A 20,074-nucleotide genomic window follows, 5' to 3' on the forward strand; every position below is an offset into this window, starting at 1 on the left:
GGTGTCAATGTAGATGCATTGCGTTTCTACTCGTATGGATTCTTCATTCATCGCTCCAAGCAATGTTTGTAAGTTTTACAGTACAACCAAAACTGTTTATACTTACTAACTGTCGCATGTGTGCTGTCTGTAGGAGTGTTTTCATGCATATTTGTACACGTAATGTAATGACGTTACCATCGTTAGCATTAGCTAATATGCTAACACTTTACAAATGTCTGTGTTAGTAATATTAACTTACAGTGGCATTCTTTTTGTACTGTTTCAGTTTCACAAATTCCTGAGTAAATTCAATAAGACGTCACAGTGGAGTTATTGAGTCTGTTTAGCTGATTGGAGAAATACCTTCCGCAGCTAGTGGGTTCATGACAATGACTTCTGTTTTGTTTGATCAGCCGTTTCAGTGCCGTGTGACAGGCACTATTTGGAAACAATCTTACTGTGTAATAACTAATTTCGTAAGGTATATATCGGCGTGCGGCTTATATCCCAATGCACTCTATAGTCCGGAAAATACGGTACATGCAGCAAGTATATACTGTAAAACATTTTAAAGTTGTTTTCGAGGGTTTTGAAGGCAACATAGGGAACTCCCATTGGTCACATCTCGCAAGCGTTTTTTAATCTTTAGACGAGTGTTCTTGGCCTTGTTCAGACTGCAGGTAAATTCCGATTTGCTTGCCCATTTGCAACCTGTATCAGATGTTTTCAAGTCAGTGTAAACAGGGCAATTCCGAATTTTTCATATCCGACCCAGGCCTCTATCATATGTGGAAATAAATCGGATGTACACTATATTGCCAAAAGTATTTGTCCACCCATCCAAATGGTCAGATTCAGGTGTCCTAATCACTTGGCCCGGCCACAGGTTTATAAAATCAAGCACTTAGGCATGGAGACTGTTTCTACAAACATTTGTGAGAGAATGGGTCGCTCTCAGCTCAGTGATTTCCAGCATGGAACTGTCATAGGATGCCACCTGTGCAACAAATCCAGCTGTTAGAACCTTTATTTAACCAGATAAGAAAACCCATTGAGATCAAGATCTCTTTCACAAGGGTGACCTGGCCAAGAGGTCAACAGCACATGTCACAGAGCAGTTTCAAAAATAATACATTAAGACATACATTTTAAAATACATAAGAGAACTGTAAAACAACAGAGATTTACATCTTTAAAAACACAGGCACTGTGCAAACGTCTCTCGCTGTTTGTCCCTCAGGACAGAACGGAAGTCTCCAAATGGAAGTAGTTCTGAAAGATTCAGTTTTGTCTGCAATGCATTCCATGCCATAGGGGCAGCAATGCCAAAAGCTCTTTTGCCAAATTCAGTCCGTACATGAGGAACAGTTAAAACATACAAATTGTTAGAACGTCATGCGTAAGAGCTGCTTTTTCTTTGTAACAGAGTACACAAGTATGGAGGTATTAAACCTAAAAGAGCCTTATAAATGATAGTCAGCCAATGTGTGTATCTGCGTGCACTCAATGAAGATAAGTCTGACTTCATATACAGTTGACAATGGTGGGTGAGACTACGACAGCCAGTAACAAATCTTAGTGCTGAATGAAAAACAGTGTCCAAGGACTGGAGGCATTTAGATGAAGCACTAAAATAAAGCACGTCTCCATAATCAATTACAGGTAAGATAGTTGCTGTCACCAATTTCTTTCTGACTTTAAGAGAGAAGCAGTTTTTATTTCTAAAAAAGAAACCAAGCTTTACCCTAAGCTTAGAGACCAAGTTGTTAATATGGGCTTTAAAGGCCTACTGAAAGCCACTACTACCGACCACGCAGTCTGATAGTTTATATATCAATGATGAAATCTTAACATTATAACACATGCCAATACGGCCGGGTTAACTTATAAAGTGACATTTTAAATTTGCCGCTAAACTTCCGGTTGAAAACGTCTATATATGATGACGTATGCGCGTGACGTCAATCGTTGAAACGGAAGTATTCGGACACCATTGAATCCAATACAAAAAAGCTCTGTTTTCATTTCATAATTCCACAGTATTCTGGACATCTGTGTTCGTGAATCTGTTGCAATCATGTTCATTGCATTATGGAGAAAGAAGCTGAGCAAGCAAAGAAGAAAGTTGTCGGTGCGAAACGGACGTATTTTTCGAACGAAGTCAGCAACAACAGTACACAGCCGGCGCGTCTTTGTTTACATTCCCGAAAGATGCAGTCAAGATAGAAGAACTCGGATAACAGAGACTCTAACCAGGAGGACTTTTGACTTTGATACACAGACGCCTGTAGAGAACTGGGACAACACAGACTCTTACCAGGATTACTTTGATTTGGATGACAAAGACGCAGACGTGCTACCGTGAGTATGCAGCTTTGGCTTCTAAACATTTGATCGCTTGACCGTATGTGCGCAACTTTTTTTTTGCGTATGTACGTAACTTTTTTAAAATATATAAGCTTTATGAACCTTGGGTTAGGTGAACGGTCTTTTGGGCTGAGTGATTGTGTGTGTTGATCAGGTGTTTGAATTGTATTGGCGCGTTCTATGGAGCTAGGAGCTAGCAGAGGAGCTAGGAGCTAGCGTAACAAACACGCAGGTGTTTTTATGCAGGATTAATTTGTGGCATATTAAATATAAGCCTGGTTGTGTTGTGGCTAATAGAGTATATATATGTCTTGTGTTTATTTACTGTTGTAGTCATTCCCAGCTGAATATCAGGTCACCCCCGGCTCTCACAGCATCTTCCCTATCTGAATAGCTTCAACTCCCCACTAGTCCTTCACTTGCACTTTACTCATCCACAAATCTTTCATCCTCGCTCAAATTAATGGGGAAATTGTCGCTTTCTCGGTCCGAATCTCTCTCACTTCATGCGGCCATCATTGTAAACAATAGGGAACTTTGCGTATATGTTCAACTGACTACGTCACGCTACTTCCGGTAGGGGCAAGCCTTTTTTTATCAGATACCAAAAGTTGCGATCTTTATCGTCGTTGTTCTATACTAAATCCTTTCAGCAAAAATATGGCAATATCGCGAAATGATCAAGTATGACACATGGAATAGATCTGCTATCCCCGTTTAAATTTAAAAAAATCATTTCAGTAAGCTCCTGATCAAGAGTAAAACACAAGTACTTGTAATTTAAGACCTGCTCTATAGGGATTCCATTTGATGTTACAATATTTGGAATATTTTCCAGTAGCACCCTTGAATGAGAGAAAACCATTACCTTGCTTTTATCTGTATTTAAAACCAATTTAAGATCAAATAAGCGAGCCTGGATGACATCAAAAGCAGCTTGTAAAAACTCAAAAGCCTGAGTGATGTTTATTGAACAGCAATAAATAATGCTGTCGTCTGCATAAAAATGGTACATTGCATTTGACAAATTATTACAAAGATTATTTATGTAGATAGAAAATAAAATGGGCCCCAGCACTGAGCCTTGTGGAACGCCTTTGGTAATGTCCAGTAATGAAGAGGTGGTCCCAGCCACCTGTACACGTTGTGTTCTGCTGGAGAGATAGTCTGTGAACCAAGCAGCTGCATTTTTAGGTAATCCAACGTGATGAAGGGCTTGAATTAACAGACTGTGGTCTACTGTGTCAAATGCTTTTGACAAATCCATAAATAGGGCGACACAATATTTCTTGCCGTCTACAGCCTCGATTAAATCATTGAGGACCTTAAGAGCAGCTGTAATAGTGCTATGCTGTTTTCTAAAACCAGATTGAAATGGAGATAAAATATTGTTTGATTCTAAAAAATCCTCTAGCTGGTTACTGATGATCTTCTTAAACAATTTTGCTAAAATGCATAATTTAGAAATTGGTCTGTAATTATTTATATTTGTGGGTTCACCCCCTTTTAGCAGGGGAAGAACAAAGGCCGATTTCCAGATTTTTGGAATGCTTTTACTTGTTAGACTTAGGTTAAAAATATGCGAGAGAGGCTCAGCAACAAAATCAGCAGCTAATTTGAAGAAAAAGGGTTCAATTTGGTCAGGTCCTGCTGCTTTAGTTGTGTCCAGGCTCTTTAGTTTACCTCGGATATTGATACAGGTGTGAACTCAAAAGTGCAGGTGCTGCGTCTATTTACAGCCTGTGGTGTATTTGGTATATTAACATTAGTTAAACCAACATTTGACAATTGAGGATTCAACGACTCAAACAAGGATCCGGCAGAAACAAAATACTCATTAAAACAATTTGATATAGTTGTCTTATCAGACAAAGTACCAGATTGAGTAATTAAAGGATTTGGAAAGTCATTTGTTGTCACATGATTTAAAGAAGCTTTTACGGTTTGCCAAAACTTTTTGGGATCATTTATATGTTTTTTGCATTCATGCAGGTAAAAATCCGACTTGGCCCTCTTAACAAGCGAAGTACATTTATTTCTAAGCTGGCGGAAGCTAAGCCAGTCAGCCTCTGTCTTTGTTTTTCGAGCCCTGGCCCAAGCAACGTCTCTCTCTTTGAGAAGGTTTCCAATTGCAGAGGAAAACCAGGGATTATTTCGACCTTTAACTCTAAGTTTTCGAAAGGGAGCATGTTTATTGACTATACGTTGAAATTCATTATAAAAGTATTTCAACGCTATCTCAATATCATCAATTAAAGCAACTCTGTTCCACTGAAAGGCAGCTAAATCGTATATAAAAGCTGGGAGGCAAAAGTTTTTAATATTTCTTTTGCATGCAATAGTGGGCTTTTATTTTGGTAGCTTGCAGTTTCTTACAGCTGCAATTGTACAATGGTCACTCAAGTCATTGGCAAACACCCCAGTACCAGTGTACTTATGGGGAGCGTTGGTTAGAATTAGATCAAGTAAAGATGATTTTGAGGAGTTTTTAGTATTGGGTCGAGTTGGGGAAGTGATTAATTGAGTTAAGTTTAGTGAGTTGCATACAGCTTTAAGGTTATCAGAAGAGGAAGTCAACCAGTCAAAATTTAAATCACCAACCAAGAGAAGTTCACTATCATTTAACCCACTCATAAAGGATTCAAGCGAGGCAATGGCTTCAGTGGAGGCAGAGGGAGGTCTATAACAGCCTACAATTGCGAGAGGTTGGCCATGTGAGAATTCAAGCTGCAGGGCAAGGAGTTCAAATTCTTTAGTGATTGACAGTGACGGTAATAAGGTAACATTAAATTTGTTTTTGATATACATAGCCACTCCTCCACCTTTTCGAGGACGATCGCATCGGAAGACATTATATCCATTTATAGCAATGTCCTTGTCAGAGACTACTTTGGTTAGCCAGGTTTCTGATAAGATAAATATGTCTGCATTGGTTGTTTGAATCCAGATTTTGACTAAGTCTAATTTTGGCAGTAGACTTCTAATATTTGAATGAATTAAACCAAGACCTGACCTAGCTCTAAATTCATCAGGAGTACTGATGTTGTACAAAGCTGGGCCTGGATTTGGTTGCACATTGCCTGATAGAAGAAGTAAGTGAGTAAGTGTTTTACTTCTTGTCTTGCACTCCTATTTTAGTGGCTTTTCCTGTTTTGTTGGTATTTTCCTTTGAGCGCTATTCCCCGCACCTGCTTTGTTTTAGCAATCAAGACTATTTAAGTTTTTGCTATCCTTTTTTTGTGTGGACATTGTTGATTGTCATGTCATGTACGGATGTACTTTGTGGACGCCGTCTCTGCTCCACACGCTGTAAGTCTTTGCTGTCGTCCAGCATTCTGTTTTTGTTCACTTTGCAGTCGGTTCAGTTTTAGACAAGCCTTTATGTTGAGTTTTGTTAGTGTTCTCCGGTGTTTTGTGTTAGTTCCTGTCCTGTGCTTTTATTTTGGTGGCTCTTCCAGTTTTGTTGGGTGTTTTTCCTATGGCTGCTTCACTTTTGTCCCAGTGCATTTCACCTCACCTGTTAAGACTATTTAAGTTGATACTTTTTCTACCTTGGTTGTCGGGACATTGTTTGTTGATGCTGCTGTTATCTGGTGACTACAGACGACCTTTTTCATGCTGCTTCTCTAGTACGCTCCTACTTTGTGGACGCCGTCTGCTCCACATTTCATTGTAAGTGTTTTTTGCTGCGCTCCAGCATTTTGTTTTGTGTCTGAGCAATATAAAAATGTTTCGTTTCATATGGCAAGGTAACCCGATGACAACATTACTTGGCTTCCCAATGTCAAAATGAGTAATTTCAGAAGGAGAAAAACATCTATTTAACACAGAAATACACCATAAATGAAGCTGGTTAGAATTATTTAGCACTGACCCACATGTAGATACCAATAAGCTTTGTGTAAATGCTGTAGTTTCGTAGGACCAGGTGATTGTTATTGCGTTCGGTAGAGTTAAAGGTTGGTGGAGCACCTGGTCAGGTACCCCACTACAATTGCAGAAAACAAGTCCAGGAAAAAGCATTAATATTAAATACAGAGCTTTTGTCAAAGTCATTGTTAAATTGTTTTACTACCTACCCAGTGACATTTCCTCGCTCCTAAATATTCCAAAGTCAACTGTCCGCTTTCTTATAAGAAAATGGAAGAGTTTGGGAACAACAGCAACTCAGCCACCAAGTGGTAGGCCACGTAAACTGACAGAGAGGGGTCAGCGGATGCTGAAGCGCATAGTGAAAAGAGGTCTGCACAGTCAGTTGCTACAGAGCTCCAAACTTCTTGTGACCTTCCAATTAGCCCACGTACAGTACGCAGAGAGCTTCGTGGAATGGGTTTCCATGGCCGAGCCGCTGCATCTAAGCCATACATCACCAAGTCCAATGTTAAGCGTGGGATGCAGTGGTGTAAAGCACGTCGCCACTGGACTCTAGAGTGATGAATCACGCTTTTCCATCTGGCAATCTGATGGACGAGTCTGGGTTTGGAGGTTGCCAGGAGACAGGTACATTTCGTACTGCATTGTGCCGAGTGTGAAATTTGATGGAGGAGGAATTATGGTTTGGTGTTTTTCAGAAGACGGGCTTGGCCCCTTAGTTCCAGTGAAGGGAACTTTGAATGCTCCAAGACAGGAGTGGGATGGCACTTCAAGTTCATACGTGAGTCAAGGCAGGTGGCCAAATACTTTTGGCAATATAGTGTATATGGTTTGCGTCATCAATGTGAACGCTCCTGCGCTCAGGTCGCATTCATCTGACAAGAACGCCATCAAAAAGCGATAAGCGTCATAATTATTCTCCAAAACAGATTGTTATAAAATAAATAGTTGCCAACGGAGCAGAAAACAGCTGAAACTAAAATGTTTTAGGAACTCGCGAGAAAGTTTCACCACTCCTGTCTCTGACTGCTCGCCCGCAGACACGCCTCTTCAAGCGGAAATCGAAGGAAATTATCCCGTAAAACTGCGAGAGTCAAAATACTAATCTAATCTTGTACATGCAATAATTCAGTCCAGAAAACATTGGTTGCACAAAATCCTTAAAATTGCCACAAACGCGTAAGTACTGAGACCAACTCCAGTGAAAGCCATGATTACTTCTGTAAACATTGCAGTGAGTGCGACGTCATGACCGCATGCGGGTCAGATTGCATTCACATTAGAAATCACTTTTTTTTTTGTAATCTCATAATGGTTGTGAATGATAGGCAAAATTCCAAAACAAGTTCAGTTCCCCTTTAAGGATGAATTTGAACAACTAGAAAAACAAACGCTGCTATTTTTCACTGCACCAAGGAGGAAGTGATGTTTTATTTAGGGGAGTAGTATATATGTATTCTCTGCTTTCCATTACACAATGTATGATTTGTAAACATGTTGTGCATGACATGCACATATGCATGCACAGTCACTTTGTTCATGTGTATGTGCACCGCACAATAGGAAATTAAAGTGCTTCAGAATCTGTCAAAGAGCTATTTTCTGGCTCCCCCTGACAAAAATCAATCTGTGTTCGATGATTGATGGAGCTCCTGTGCTTCACCATTACGTGGGCGTGAAAAATGTGTTGTGCCTTACAAGAACAACTTGGACAAATTGATTCTTTTCTAACAATATATGGAGGCGAAAAGAAGTGACGGACACTTTCAATTTCCAACAGTGTATTATATCTTGTTGCAGTTATCTCATTTCCTCCATGTTTCATTGTGGAATTGTATTAAATATACACATGGTTCTTATATACTGTACGTGCATCATTAAAGTCATGACATGTCTAACAATGTGGACGACAACAAATCCTGGAATGAATGGCGTGCGACGGTTAAGAGATGCCGAGACGGAGCCAAAGTAAATTCATACGGAACGGCATATCATAGAAATCTTCAAATAATATTCAAACAAAGTGTGTTAGACGGTTCATATTATGATTTTTTTCTACATTTGAAACACTTCCTTGTGGTCTACATCAGTGTTTTTCAACCTTTTTTGAGCAAAGGCACATTTTTTACGTTGAAAAAATCCAGAGGCACACCACCAGCTGAAATCATTAAAAAACTAAACTCAGTTGACAGTAAAAAACCGTTGACGCAATTGTTGGATATGAATTCAAACCATAACCAACCATGCATCACTTATAGCTATTGTCTCAAAGTAGGTGTACTGTCACGACCGGTCACATTTTTTGGTGTTTTCCTGTGTGTAGTGTTTTACTTCTTGTCTTGCACTCCTATTTTAGTGGCTTTTCCTGTTTTGTTGGTATTTTCCTTTGAGCGCTATTCCCCGCACCTGCTTTGTTTTAGCAATCAAGACTATTTAAGTTTTTGCTATCCTTTTTTTGTGTGGACATTGTTGATTGTCATGTCATGTACGGATGTACTTTGTGGACGCCGTCTCTGCTCCACACGCTGTAAGTCTTTGCTGTCGTCCAGCATTCTGGTTTTGTTCACTTTGCAGTCGGTTCAGTTTTAGACAAAACTATGTCACGGCAGGTTACACCAGGCCGTGCCTTTATGTTGAGTTTTGTTAGTGTTCTCCGGTGTTTTGTGTTAGTTCCTGTCCTGTGCTTTTATTTTGGTGGCTCTTCCAGTTTTGTTGGTCTTTTTCCCATGGCTGCTTCACTTTTGTCCCAGTGCATTTCACCTCACCTGTTAAGACTATTTAAGTTGATACTTTTTCTACAGTGGTTGTCGGGACATTGTTTGTTGATGCTGCTGTTATCTGGTGACTACAGACGACCTTTTTCATGCTGCTTCTCTAGTACGCTCCTACTTTGTGGACGCCGTCTGCTCCACATTTCATTGTAAGTGTTTTTTGCTGCATTTTGTTTTGTGTCTGTCATAGTCTGGCCGGTTAAAGCACTTTCCTTCTGCTCTAGCCTTTTGTTTTTGCTTGTTTCATTAATAAATACCCCTTTTTTACTTTATGCTGCTACCTCGTTCATCTGTATCCCTAGAATTACGACAACTTCCGGCGTATCCTATAGCGCACCGCTTATCATTGCTGGACACCCTAAGCTTCAATGCCCTTTCTTAGGGGCACTCGCCTTTTATTTTTGTTTAAAACATAAGATACCTTTTTACCTGCACATTGTGATCACGACAAACCATGTTCCCGACGTCTACAAAGCAATTAGCTACCTGCTGCCATCTACTGTTATGGAAGAGTATTACACGGTTACTCTGCCGGTCTTTAGACAGCACAGACCCTCAACAACGGCACATTATTTGCGGATTATAATTACTGCTTTGCAAAACATATTTTTAACCCAAATAGGTGAAATTAGATCATCTCCCACGGCACACCAGACTGTATCTCACGGCACGCTAGTGTGCCACGGCACAGTGGTTGAAAAACACTGGTCTACATAACATGTAATGGTGGTTCTTTGGTCAAAATGTTGGATAGATTCTGTTTTACGGACCGTTTTCGAGCTGTTTTCCTCAGAATGCGGGTGGTGTTATTTACATGCCCCCACTTCAACAGCGTCTTCACCCCCACCATCCTTATTGTAGTTTTTAGCGCATCTATACGCTACTTTGTATTAAAGATGGCAACAGCGGAGCATGCATGTGCATGTACGAGCCAGTCTGCCCCACCACAAGAGGATAGGGAAAAAAATGGGCTTACTGACTACAGCTTCGGACTACAAAGCTCTTTGGGTAAATCTTTACCATATAAGGAGATTTCCGCTGACGTCACCAATGGGAAAAACGTCATTAATGGGGAAAATTTTAAACGGCTAGTTTAGAGGAAGTATGAAGGAAGGCAGGATTATTTGACAAATATCGCTGCCATGCCTCCAAGTTTTGATTTAAATTTTCCGGGACATATGCAGAACCCAAATACACAATAGCAGGTAAAAAAAAGTTGGTTTTGCATAATACGGCCCTATTAAAATAAATAAATAAGTGAACACCATTTTTTCAAGTTGAATATAATTATTATTTACCCTTGTAAATCTTTTAAATTAATTATTCATTTTCATTTTTCACTTTTTTGATACTATGAACTTCTGGGTTTTTTTGCGTGGGGCGCGTGCCATCATCTGAGAGGAGCAGACAGTTTAGCAAAAAGGTTAGTGGGCGTCACCTACCATGTTGCCTTCAGGGAACACCGGAACTAAAACAATTTAACTCCAACCACCAGCAGGGCCGCCTTAGCCTAAGGGGAGCCCCAGGGCTGAGGGCTGGGGGGGTTTAGCAATAAATAAATACATGTTGCGCACATAGGATTGCACCATGCATAGACAAAACAAAACAAAATACCATTTCATCACCCACATACACCGTGGGGTCCTCTGCAGTACTCCACGGCTTCATCTGCGGGGGTGGGTGGCAGCACGGCCAGAGACAGGAACAGACCCAACAAAGCAACCAAGAGAGCCTACTCCATCCTAGGCTTCCCACTAGCTCTAGGCCAGGGGTCGGCAACCCAAAATGTTGAAAGAGCCATATTGGACCAAAAAAACAAAAACAAATCTGTCTGGAGCCGCAAAAAATTAAAAGCCATATTACATGTGTCATGAGATATACATTTAATTAAGAGGACTTAAAGGAAACTAAATGAGCTCAAATATAGCTACAAATTAGGCATAATAATGCAATATGTACATATAGCTAGCCTAAATAGCATGTTAGCATCAATTAGCTTGCAGTCATGCAGTGACCAAATATGTCTGATTAGCACTCCACACAAGTCAATAACATCAACAAAACTCACCTTTGTGCACTCATGCACAACGTTAAAAGTGTGGTGGACAAAATGAGACAGAAAAAGAAGTGGCATAAAACACGTCCTAGAAAGTCGGAGAAAGTTATGCATGTAAACAGACTATACGGTGAGTTCAAGGACCGCCAAAATAAGTAGGACAAAACAGCGCTCGCCAAATACTTGAATCAGTGAAGCATATTTAATATAAACAGTGTGATTTATAACAATTACGGAGGTTTGTGTCATGTTTGTCCTCCTACAGAAACCATACTAAAACAAAAAAATAGATTTTTTCCCCCTCATCTTTTTCCATTCTTCATACATTTTTGAAAAATCTCCAGAGAGCCACTAGGGCGGCGCTAAAGAGCCGCGGGTTGCCGACCCCCGCTCTAGGCCAATGTTTAGTCTGCACGGATGACGGAGTCTGTCCAGGGAGACTGAAATGTCAGACACATGCTTATTCAGCCATTCTTTGTTTTATTTTGTATTATTTTTTTATGTCTTTAGTAGTGTTCTTTTGTTTGAAATTGTTTTGAAGAAAACTTTATATTTAAATGCAATAATTATTTGTATTTATTTATTTTATTTTTTATTTGTATTTATTTATCTTATGTGTGAATGCCCAAGCATTCCCACATATACAATTCTATACCAAAAAAAAAAAAAATTCATAATTTATTATTATTATTCCGCCGCATAATTTTGCCGGGGGCCACAGCCCAGTTTTCGTTTGATCTAAACCGTTCGAGTATCAAAACGTTCGGCTTGACTAGGAATCGTGAGTTCCCATAAAAATGTATCAAAAATATCCCAGTTACCCAGAATTCCCGGTTTTCCAGGACATTTTTCCCATTGAAAATGAATAGGCCACATTTCTCAACCAATTAGAACCGTTCCTCTATCCACACACTCCACTCACCTTGGACAACAAACTACCAAGTTCAACAAATTCCCGGAATTCCCAAAATTTCCCGTTTTCCGAAGCCCTATTTTCATCTCTTCTTGGAAAGTTTTCGCTGTTCACATTTTTTGTTTTTGACCATTCCACCTTAAAAACATTCCTTTTAGTTGGGCCAACAAATGTTCTAATTTTATTTCATACAAATTCCCGGTTTTCCCAAAATTCCAGGAATTCCGAAATACCCATTCTCAATTCAAACTTACTTACGTCAACATTTTTCAACCAATTTCAAAAATTCTAACACTTGTACTAGGATAAATATTTTTATAAATTCCCGGTTTTCCAGAAATTCCCAAATTGCCAGTAAATTCCCATTCTAATGAATGGACATACTCATTGTTCTACAATGCCCTAAATCAGTGGTTCTTAACCTGGGTTCGATCGAACCCTAGGGGTTCATTCGGTGAGTCGGCCTCAGGGGTTCGGCGGAGGTCAAGACACACCCGACTCATCGTGTAAATAAAAACGTCTCCCTATCGGCGTATTACGGATACGGCAACAGCAGAAGTCAGACTGATTTGCAGGTGTGTCATTTGTTGTGAGTTTATGCACTGTGTTGGTTTTGTTCTTTGAACAAGGTGATGTTCATCCACGGTTCATTTTGTGCACCAGTAAAAAAACATGGTAACACTTTAGTATGGGGAACATATTCACCATTAATTAGTTGCTTATTAACATGCAAATTAGTAACATATTGGCTCTTAACTAGTCATTATTAAGTACTCATTAATGCCTTATTCGGGCATGGCCTTATTATAACCCTAACCCTCTAACCCTGACCCTAACCAAATAACTCTAAATTAAGTCTTTGTTACTTAGAATGTGTTCTCCTAGTGTCCAAATAACTCTAAATTAAGTCTTTGTTACTTAGAATGTGTTCTCCTAGTGTCCAAATAACTCTAAATTAAGTCTTAGTTACTTAGATTATGTTCCCCATACTAAAGTGTTACCAAAAACATAACTTTGTCTTGAATTTGAAAAAAAAATGTATTTTTTATTTTTCACTAAAGAAGGGTTCGGTGAATGCGCTTATGAAACTGGTGGGGTTCGGTACCTCAAACAAGGTTAAGAACCACTGCCCTAAATTTTCAAAATGTGGCGTCAATTTTAAACCCGAATCCGACCTTTCAACCATCCACCCATACTACTCTTACGATATATCAAACTCAAAACATTCTTTGCCGGAACGTTCCCCCAGTCTCCAAGCCTAAGTGCTTGATTGTATACACCTGTGGCCAGGCCAAGTGATTAGGACAACGGATTCCGATCATTTGGATGGGTGGCCAAATACTTTTGGCAATATAGTGTACCTCTGCATGCGCTTTCAAATTAATTTGCGCTACTCAGCAGTCGATGCATGTTACACCTGCCATTCTGTTGAATACAACCTATCACAGGGGTCGGCAACCCAAAATGTTGAAAGAGCCATATTGGACCAAATATACAAAAACAAATCTGTCTGGAGCCGCAAAAAGTTAAAAGCCATATTACATGTGTCATGAGATATAAATTGAATTAAGATGACTAAAAGGAAACTAAATGAGCTCAAATATAGCTACAAATGAGGCATAATGATGCAATATGTACATATAGCTAGCCTAAATAGCATGTTAGCATCGATTAGCTTGAAGTCATGCAGTGACCAAATATGTCTGATTAGCACTCCACACAAGTCAATAACATCAACAAAACTCACCTTTGTGCATTCACGCACAACGTTAAAAGTGTGGTGGACAAAATGAGACAGAAAAAAGTGGCATAAAACACGTCCTAGAATGTCGGAGAAAGTTATACATGTAAACAAACTAAAGGTGAGTTCAAGGACCGCCAAAATTAGTAGGACAAAACGGTGCTCGCCAAATACTCGAATCAGTGAAGCATGTTTAATATAAACAGTGTACTTTATAACAATTAGGGAGGTTTGTGTCATGTTTGTCCTCCTACAGAAACCATATTAAATCAAAAACAATTTTTTTTTTCCCCTCATCTTTTTCAATTTTTCATACATTTATGAAAAAGCTCCATAGAGCCACTAGGGCGGCGCTAAAGAGCCGCATGCGGCTCTAGAGCCGCGGGTTGCCGACCCCTGACCTATCAGCATCATTAATGCCAACTAAGCAGTTTTCTCCTTACCGCTATTACCACATTGGTGTGTTGCAATTATGAAACCTAAAAAATAACGTTGTTTTTTAGCCATAACTTTGGAATGTTTTCATGTTAACACCACAGTTAGGTAAATAAACACTTTGGTTCCAACTGCAGCATTTACCGTATTGTTGCTATTATTTACCACAATAGTTTGATCCGTACGTAGTTGTGGAAAACACTCCTGCTTTACTTTTAATCCCAAGGCAGTCCCAAGTCAGACATCGGGGAAGGCCCAGTGATAAATAAGCGATGACAGCAGACACAGTATGTAGCAAAGGAAGGGGAGGGGGTGCAAGTCTGTGGAACGTGATACGCATTTGAAACCTTTTATGTACAGTATGTATGCACTATGTATGCATCAGACCACAAAATTGTTTTTTTCCCCCACCAAAACCAATTCCGGTTGTATTTCAAATGGGCTTAAGAGGCATAACGTTGTATTTACCTTGTGTAGGTTGAGATTATAAGGTGCAGGGTCCCAGGCCACCAGGGTGACATTCTTGTAAAGAGAACTTGTGTGGAAACGAAACCTCGGATCAGCCAGAATCTGTAAAGGATATCGTACATGTTTTGAATTATCCCACTCAATATTACTTTAATAATGATAACAATTACTCACACAAACATCAAAAAGCAATTCACTACAGAGCATGTTGATTAGAAGCCTTAATGAGGGCGTTCAGAATCACGATTTAGTTTGTTGTTACGTGATGACGCAATGGCCAATAAACATTTGGATTGAAAAGTCACTAAACGCTCGTACACTGGTGAAAAATGTCAAAACTCAATTTACAACAAACCCCGTTGACTTGTCAACCAATTCAAAAGCTTGAATAAGACTTTGTATATTATTAGTTGGTTTTTCATTGTGTCCTTATACGGTGACGCAATGGCTAAAAATAATGCGTTTTTGATGAAGGGAAAACAATTGTTTTTCCTGTTCCAAAAAAAGTCACCGAATGTGTTTTAGAGCACGAGCATCAAAACGCAATTTGCCACAAAGCATGTCAAGTCATTTCTCAAATGAATGGTCACGGTGAAGGCTTTTCATATCATCAGCTTGTTTGTCAATACGTCCTTACACTGCATCCAGGAAGTATTCACAGCGCTTCACTTTTTCCACAGTTTGTTATGTTGCAGCCTTAATTACAAAATGGAATAAGTACATTTTTGTCCACAAAATTCTATAGACAATACCCCAAAAGGCCAATGTAAAAAGTTGTTTTCTTTGTTTAAATTGTGCAAGTGCATTAAAATGAAAAAAATTAATTAATCACATGTAGATAAGTATTCAGTTGATGCACCTTTGGCAGCAATTAAGAGCCTCAAATCTTTTTGAATACGATGCCACAAGCTTGGCACACCTATCTTTGGGCAGTTTCGCCCATTACTTTTTGCAGCACCTCTAAAGCTCCATCAGATTGGATGGGAAGCGTTGGTTTTCATCCAGGATGTCTCTGTACGTTGCTGACACAGGTGCATCAACAAAGTACTGAGCAAAGGTTGTGAATATTTGTGTGCATGTACTTTTTAATTTTTAATAACTTAGCAAAATTAAAACATTGTCATTATGGGGTATTTTGTGTAGAATTTTGAGGACAAAAATCAATGTATTCCATTTCGGAATGAGGCTGAAATAATAAAATGTGGTGAAAGTGAGCGCTGTGAATACTTTCTGAGTGCACTGTATACAGTGACACAATTTGGAATTAACTATTTTTTTGTTGTGGTTTAAAAGTCAACCATTTTTTCCAAATTACAACAAAATCAAACAACATGCAGAGTCACAGGTGTTGAGGGATTTCATTTTTCTAATTATTTTGTCAATATGCCTTGATGACACAAGGGAAACATGTATTTGAAAAAAGTCACCAAGTACAAACATCAAACGTAATTTGTTAAAAAAAACAAAAAACAATCTCAAGTCTACCTTAAAGGTCACGGCGAAAACTTTCCATATCACTCGCTTGTTTATCAATATATCCTTGTGTGATGACACAAGTCAGAATTAACTCTTTTTTTTATTGTTTAAAAGTCACCAAGCATTTGAGTACAAACTGGTGTTTCCCGCATACCAATATTTTGGTACCAGTACCAAAATTATTTTGATACTTTTCGGTACTTTTCTAAATAAAGCGGACCACAAAAAATTCCATTATTGGCTTTATTTTAACAAAAAAATCTTACGGTACATTAAACATATGTTTTTTATTGCAAGTTTGTCCTTAAGTAAAATAGTGAACATACAAGACAACTTGTCTTTTATTAGTAAGTAAACAAACAACGGCTCCTAATTTAGTCTGCTGACATATGCAGTTCTATTATTTTGTCAAAATGATTAAGGACAAGTGGTAGGAAATGAATTATTAATCTACTTGTTCATTTACTGTCAGAATTCTCTTTTAACATGTTCCATCTACACTTGTGTTAAAATGTAATAATCACTTATTCTTTTGTTGTTTGATACTTTACATTAGTTTTGGATGATACCACGAATTTGGGTATCAATCCGATACCAAGTAGTTAGAGGATCACACATTGGTCATATTCAAACTCCTCATGTGTCCAGGGACATATTTCCTGAGTTTATAAACATAATATACATTTTAAAAAAACGAAAGAAAATGTGATGCCAAAAAATATCGACGTAATCATAGTAGTATCAACTAGATACGCTACTGTACTTGGGGCGGGACCAGTACTTTTCAGAGGCGGTATAGTACCGAAAATGATTTATTAGTATTGTGGTTTTATATATAAGTCTTATTCTATACTACCGTACAACCCTAGTACAAACATAAAAAATCAGGTGGAGTCATACCTCAAATTCAAGGTCTCGATGAAGGCTTTCCATTGTACTAGTTATTTTGTCTATATGCTTTTATGTGATGACACAAAAGGGGGGAAAAAATTTAATTCGAAAAAAGTCTCCAAGCACAAACATCAAGATCTAGTTTGTCAAAAAAACATGTCCACCTACAGCATTTTCTCCGACTACACACATTGAAACAAAATTTGTCTTACCATGTCGAGTCGTACCTCTAATTAAAAAATCTGCTGAAGGCCCGAGGGCCGGATCAAGCCCGCGAACAGGTTTTATCCGGTCCGCAGGATGAGTTTGCTAAGTATAAAAATGAACCTGTAATTTTTGAATGAAAAAAACAGCTGTTCTAAATGTGTCCACTGGATGTCACAATAGCAATTATTTGTATCTTTGCAGATGATGCTACATATGTACAAAATAAACCACATGATGTTAGTACATCAGTCGAGGAAAATTAGCAAACTACATAAATAACATACTGTAATTTCATTTTGATATATTGGTTTATCTCAGGGTTCACCAACCTTTTTGAAACCAAGAGCTACTTCTTGGGTACTGATTAATGCGAAGGGCTACCAGTTTGATACACACTTAAATAAATTGCCAGAAATAGCCAATTTGCTCAATTTACCTTTAACTCTATGTCATTATTAATAATTAAGGATATTTTTCTTTGTGGAAACGCTGATCATCTTAATGATTTCTCACAATAAATATATATAGAAACAGATAAATATCAATATGCAACACTTTATATTTATATTTTCTCTAAGTGCACATTTTTCAAATTGAACATTTTCAAATGATCACTTCTAAGACTTTAAAGTTAGCAACTTTTGGTTCTTTCTTGTGAAATCACAATATCCCATTTTAACTAGCTAGCCACTAACATTTTTTAACAAATCATGAATTACTTTGCACCATGTTTGTACAAATAATAACTCATGTAAAATACAAAAGTCAACTCTCAAATTTTTAAATAAATCATGTCACACTTTGAACTGGACACCAAATCTGTTATCTGTTTCTTTGTCAGTTAGTGAAGACCAAGTCTTTAAAATATTTTCTTGGATTTTCAAATATTATTTGAGTTTTGTCTCTCTTAGAATTAAAAATGTCGAGCAAAGCGAGACCAGCTTGCTAGTAAATAAATAACATTTAAAAAATAGAGGCAGCTCACTGGTAAGTGCTGCTATTTGAGCTATTTTTAGAACAGGCCAGAGGGCTACTCATCAGGGGCCGTACTTATCAAGCTTCTTAGAGTGCCATTTTACACTTAAGTCCTGAGAATTTGCGAAATTTAGTCCTACTCTCAAACTTAAGAATAAAAGCTTTTTATCAACGTTCTTAAGTCTAAGAATCACTCCTACTCTCCACGATATTTAAGAGACCTTCAGAGGTGTCTTAAGTGGTTAGGAGTTGCCAGCAGGGGATGGCACTGAGGCGAGAGAGACGTGCGCGAACGTTCAGGGAACGGAACAATGTTTGTTTTTTTTTTGATGACGAGCAGCTGATCAAACGGTATCGTTTAGACAGAGCGGATATTATTTTTGTCACAGATTTAATACTTTTCGATTCCTTGTTGATTTCTGCATGTGTCTGCAGTGGGCTAGTATATATAGAGCCACCCACACCAGTTTCAAATTAGTTGCCTAATTAATGAATTGGAAAGAAAATGTTATGACAGTAGCGTATGTGTGTGGCCGTGAGGTGAGTGACGTCAGTGAGTGTGTGGGCGATAGAAGAGAGGGAGCGGTAGCGTGAGTGCCGGCGGGGACTAGTTTGTTTTGTATTATTTTGTAGTTTATTGTCAAAATATACACTCCCATTGTCCACTTAAATATTTCCAAGATATTTCTTTATTCTTAGACAACGGATTCCCTTCCGTGATTGGTCATTTCTAGAAATGACGTCACCTAAAATTGCGTTTACGGCACATAGTAATGTCGTAATTCAGCTCTGAGTGTGACACTTAAGATTCAGTCCTACACTTCGCTGAAAGTGTGAGTAAGACGCTTGATAACTAACTTTTAAGTGCAGCTTTCAGCGAAGAATTTATTTACTCTTAAGTCAACTCTTAGCAGACTTCTTAGGAGTAATTCTAAGAAGCTTGATAAGTACGGCCCCTGGTCCTTACGGGCTACCTGGTGCCCGCGAGCACCGCGTTGGTGACCCCTGGTTTATCTTGATAGATTAAAAATTAACACCAATGAGTTGACTGATGAACATCATCACATAATTTATTCATAAAATATAAATAACGACAAATAAAGAGAGAATACAATTAACCGCAACATATAAGTGTAAAAAAAAAACCAACAACATTATGATTTGCACAATTTCAGAATGTTCTATTTTTCAACAAAGAAAACAATCTGAAGTTGTCTTTATTGTTAAGTTATCATGCCGTGATTTTACCAGTCCGGCCCACTTTGGGAGTAGATTTTTTCTCCATGTGGCCCCCGATCTGAAATGCGTTTGACACCCCTGATCTATTGTGTTGCTGTTGTTTAAAAGTCACCAAACATTTTTTCATAGTATAACATTAAAACTCAAATTTACCACAAACCTTGAGGATGTCTAACTCAAATTCAAGGTCTTGACGTGGGCTTTACATTTTTACTAGTTATTGTGTCAATATGCCCTTATACGACGACACTAGGGAAAACTTTTTTTTTTTCCCTGCTCGAAAAACTCAGCGAACGTGTGTTCAGTGGCAAAAACATCAAATCTCAATTTGCAATAAAGCATGTCAGTCAAACCTCAACTTGAAGGTCATGGTTTTTATCATACTTTTAGATAGTCAGATACCCTTATATGATAAAGCGATGCAGATTTTTATTTCTTTAACTCAACAATCCCATCGTTTTAAATGTCTTTTTGGGGGCTCTTTAGGTCTGAAACTATTTTTGCCGTAACTCAGTTCAGTTCAGTTTCAGTTTATTTGGAACATGCATACAATACAATGTAATGCATCAAAAAAATTCCAGTTCTTTCATTACAGCACGTCCGAAAAGGAGTAGGAAGAAGCAGAGCTTATTTATAACCTTACCCCTTTTCATACCATTGCAATTTTATCCCATTTCCTT

General features: G+C 38.4%; 1 protein-coding gene across 4 annotated transcripts in view; it reads right to left on the reverse strand.

Annotated features, from left to right (window-relative positions):
- The window catches only part of st6gal2a (ST6 beta-galactosamide alpha-2,6-sialyltranferase 2a), a 281,873-nt gene that overhangs the window by 45,305 nt on the left and 216,494 nt on the right, over positions 1-20,074 (reverse strand). For all 4 annotated transcript variants that reach the window (XM_062068890.1, XM_062068892.1, XM_062068891.1 and 1 more), the window contains one exon: positions 14,607-14,708. In XM_062068890.1, the coding sequence (XP_061924874.1) occupies positions 14,607-14,708 (102 nt within the window). The remainder of the gene's footprint in view (positions 1-14,606; positions 14,709-20,074) is intronic.

This window comes from Entelurus aequoreus, linkage group LG14 (genome assembly GCF_033978785.1).
Source record: "Entelurus aequoreus isolate RoL-2023_Sb linkage group LG14, RoL_Eaeq_v1.1, whole genome shotgun sequence".
In the NCBI taxonomy this organism is placed as follows: Eukaryota; Metazoa; Chordata; class Actinopteri; order Syngnathiformes; family Syngnathidae; genus Entelurus; species Entelurus aequoreus.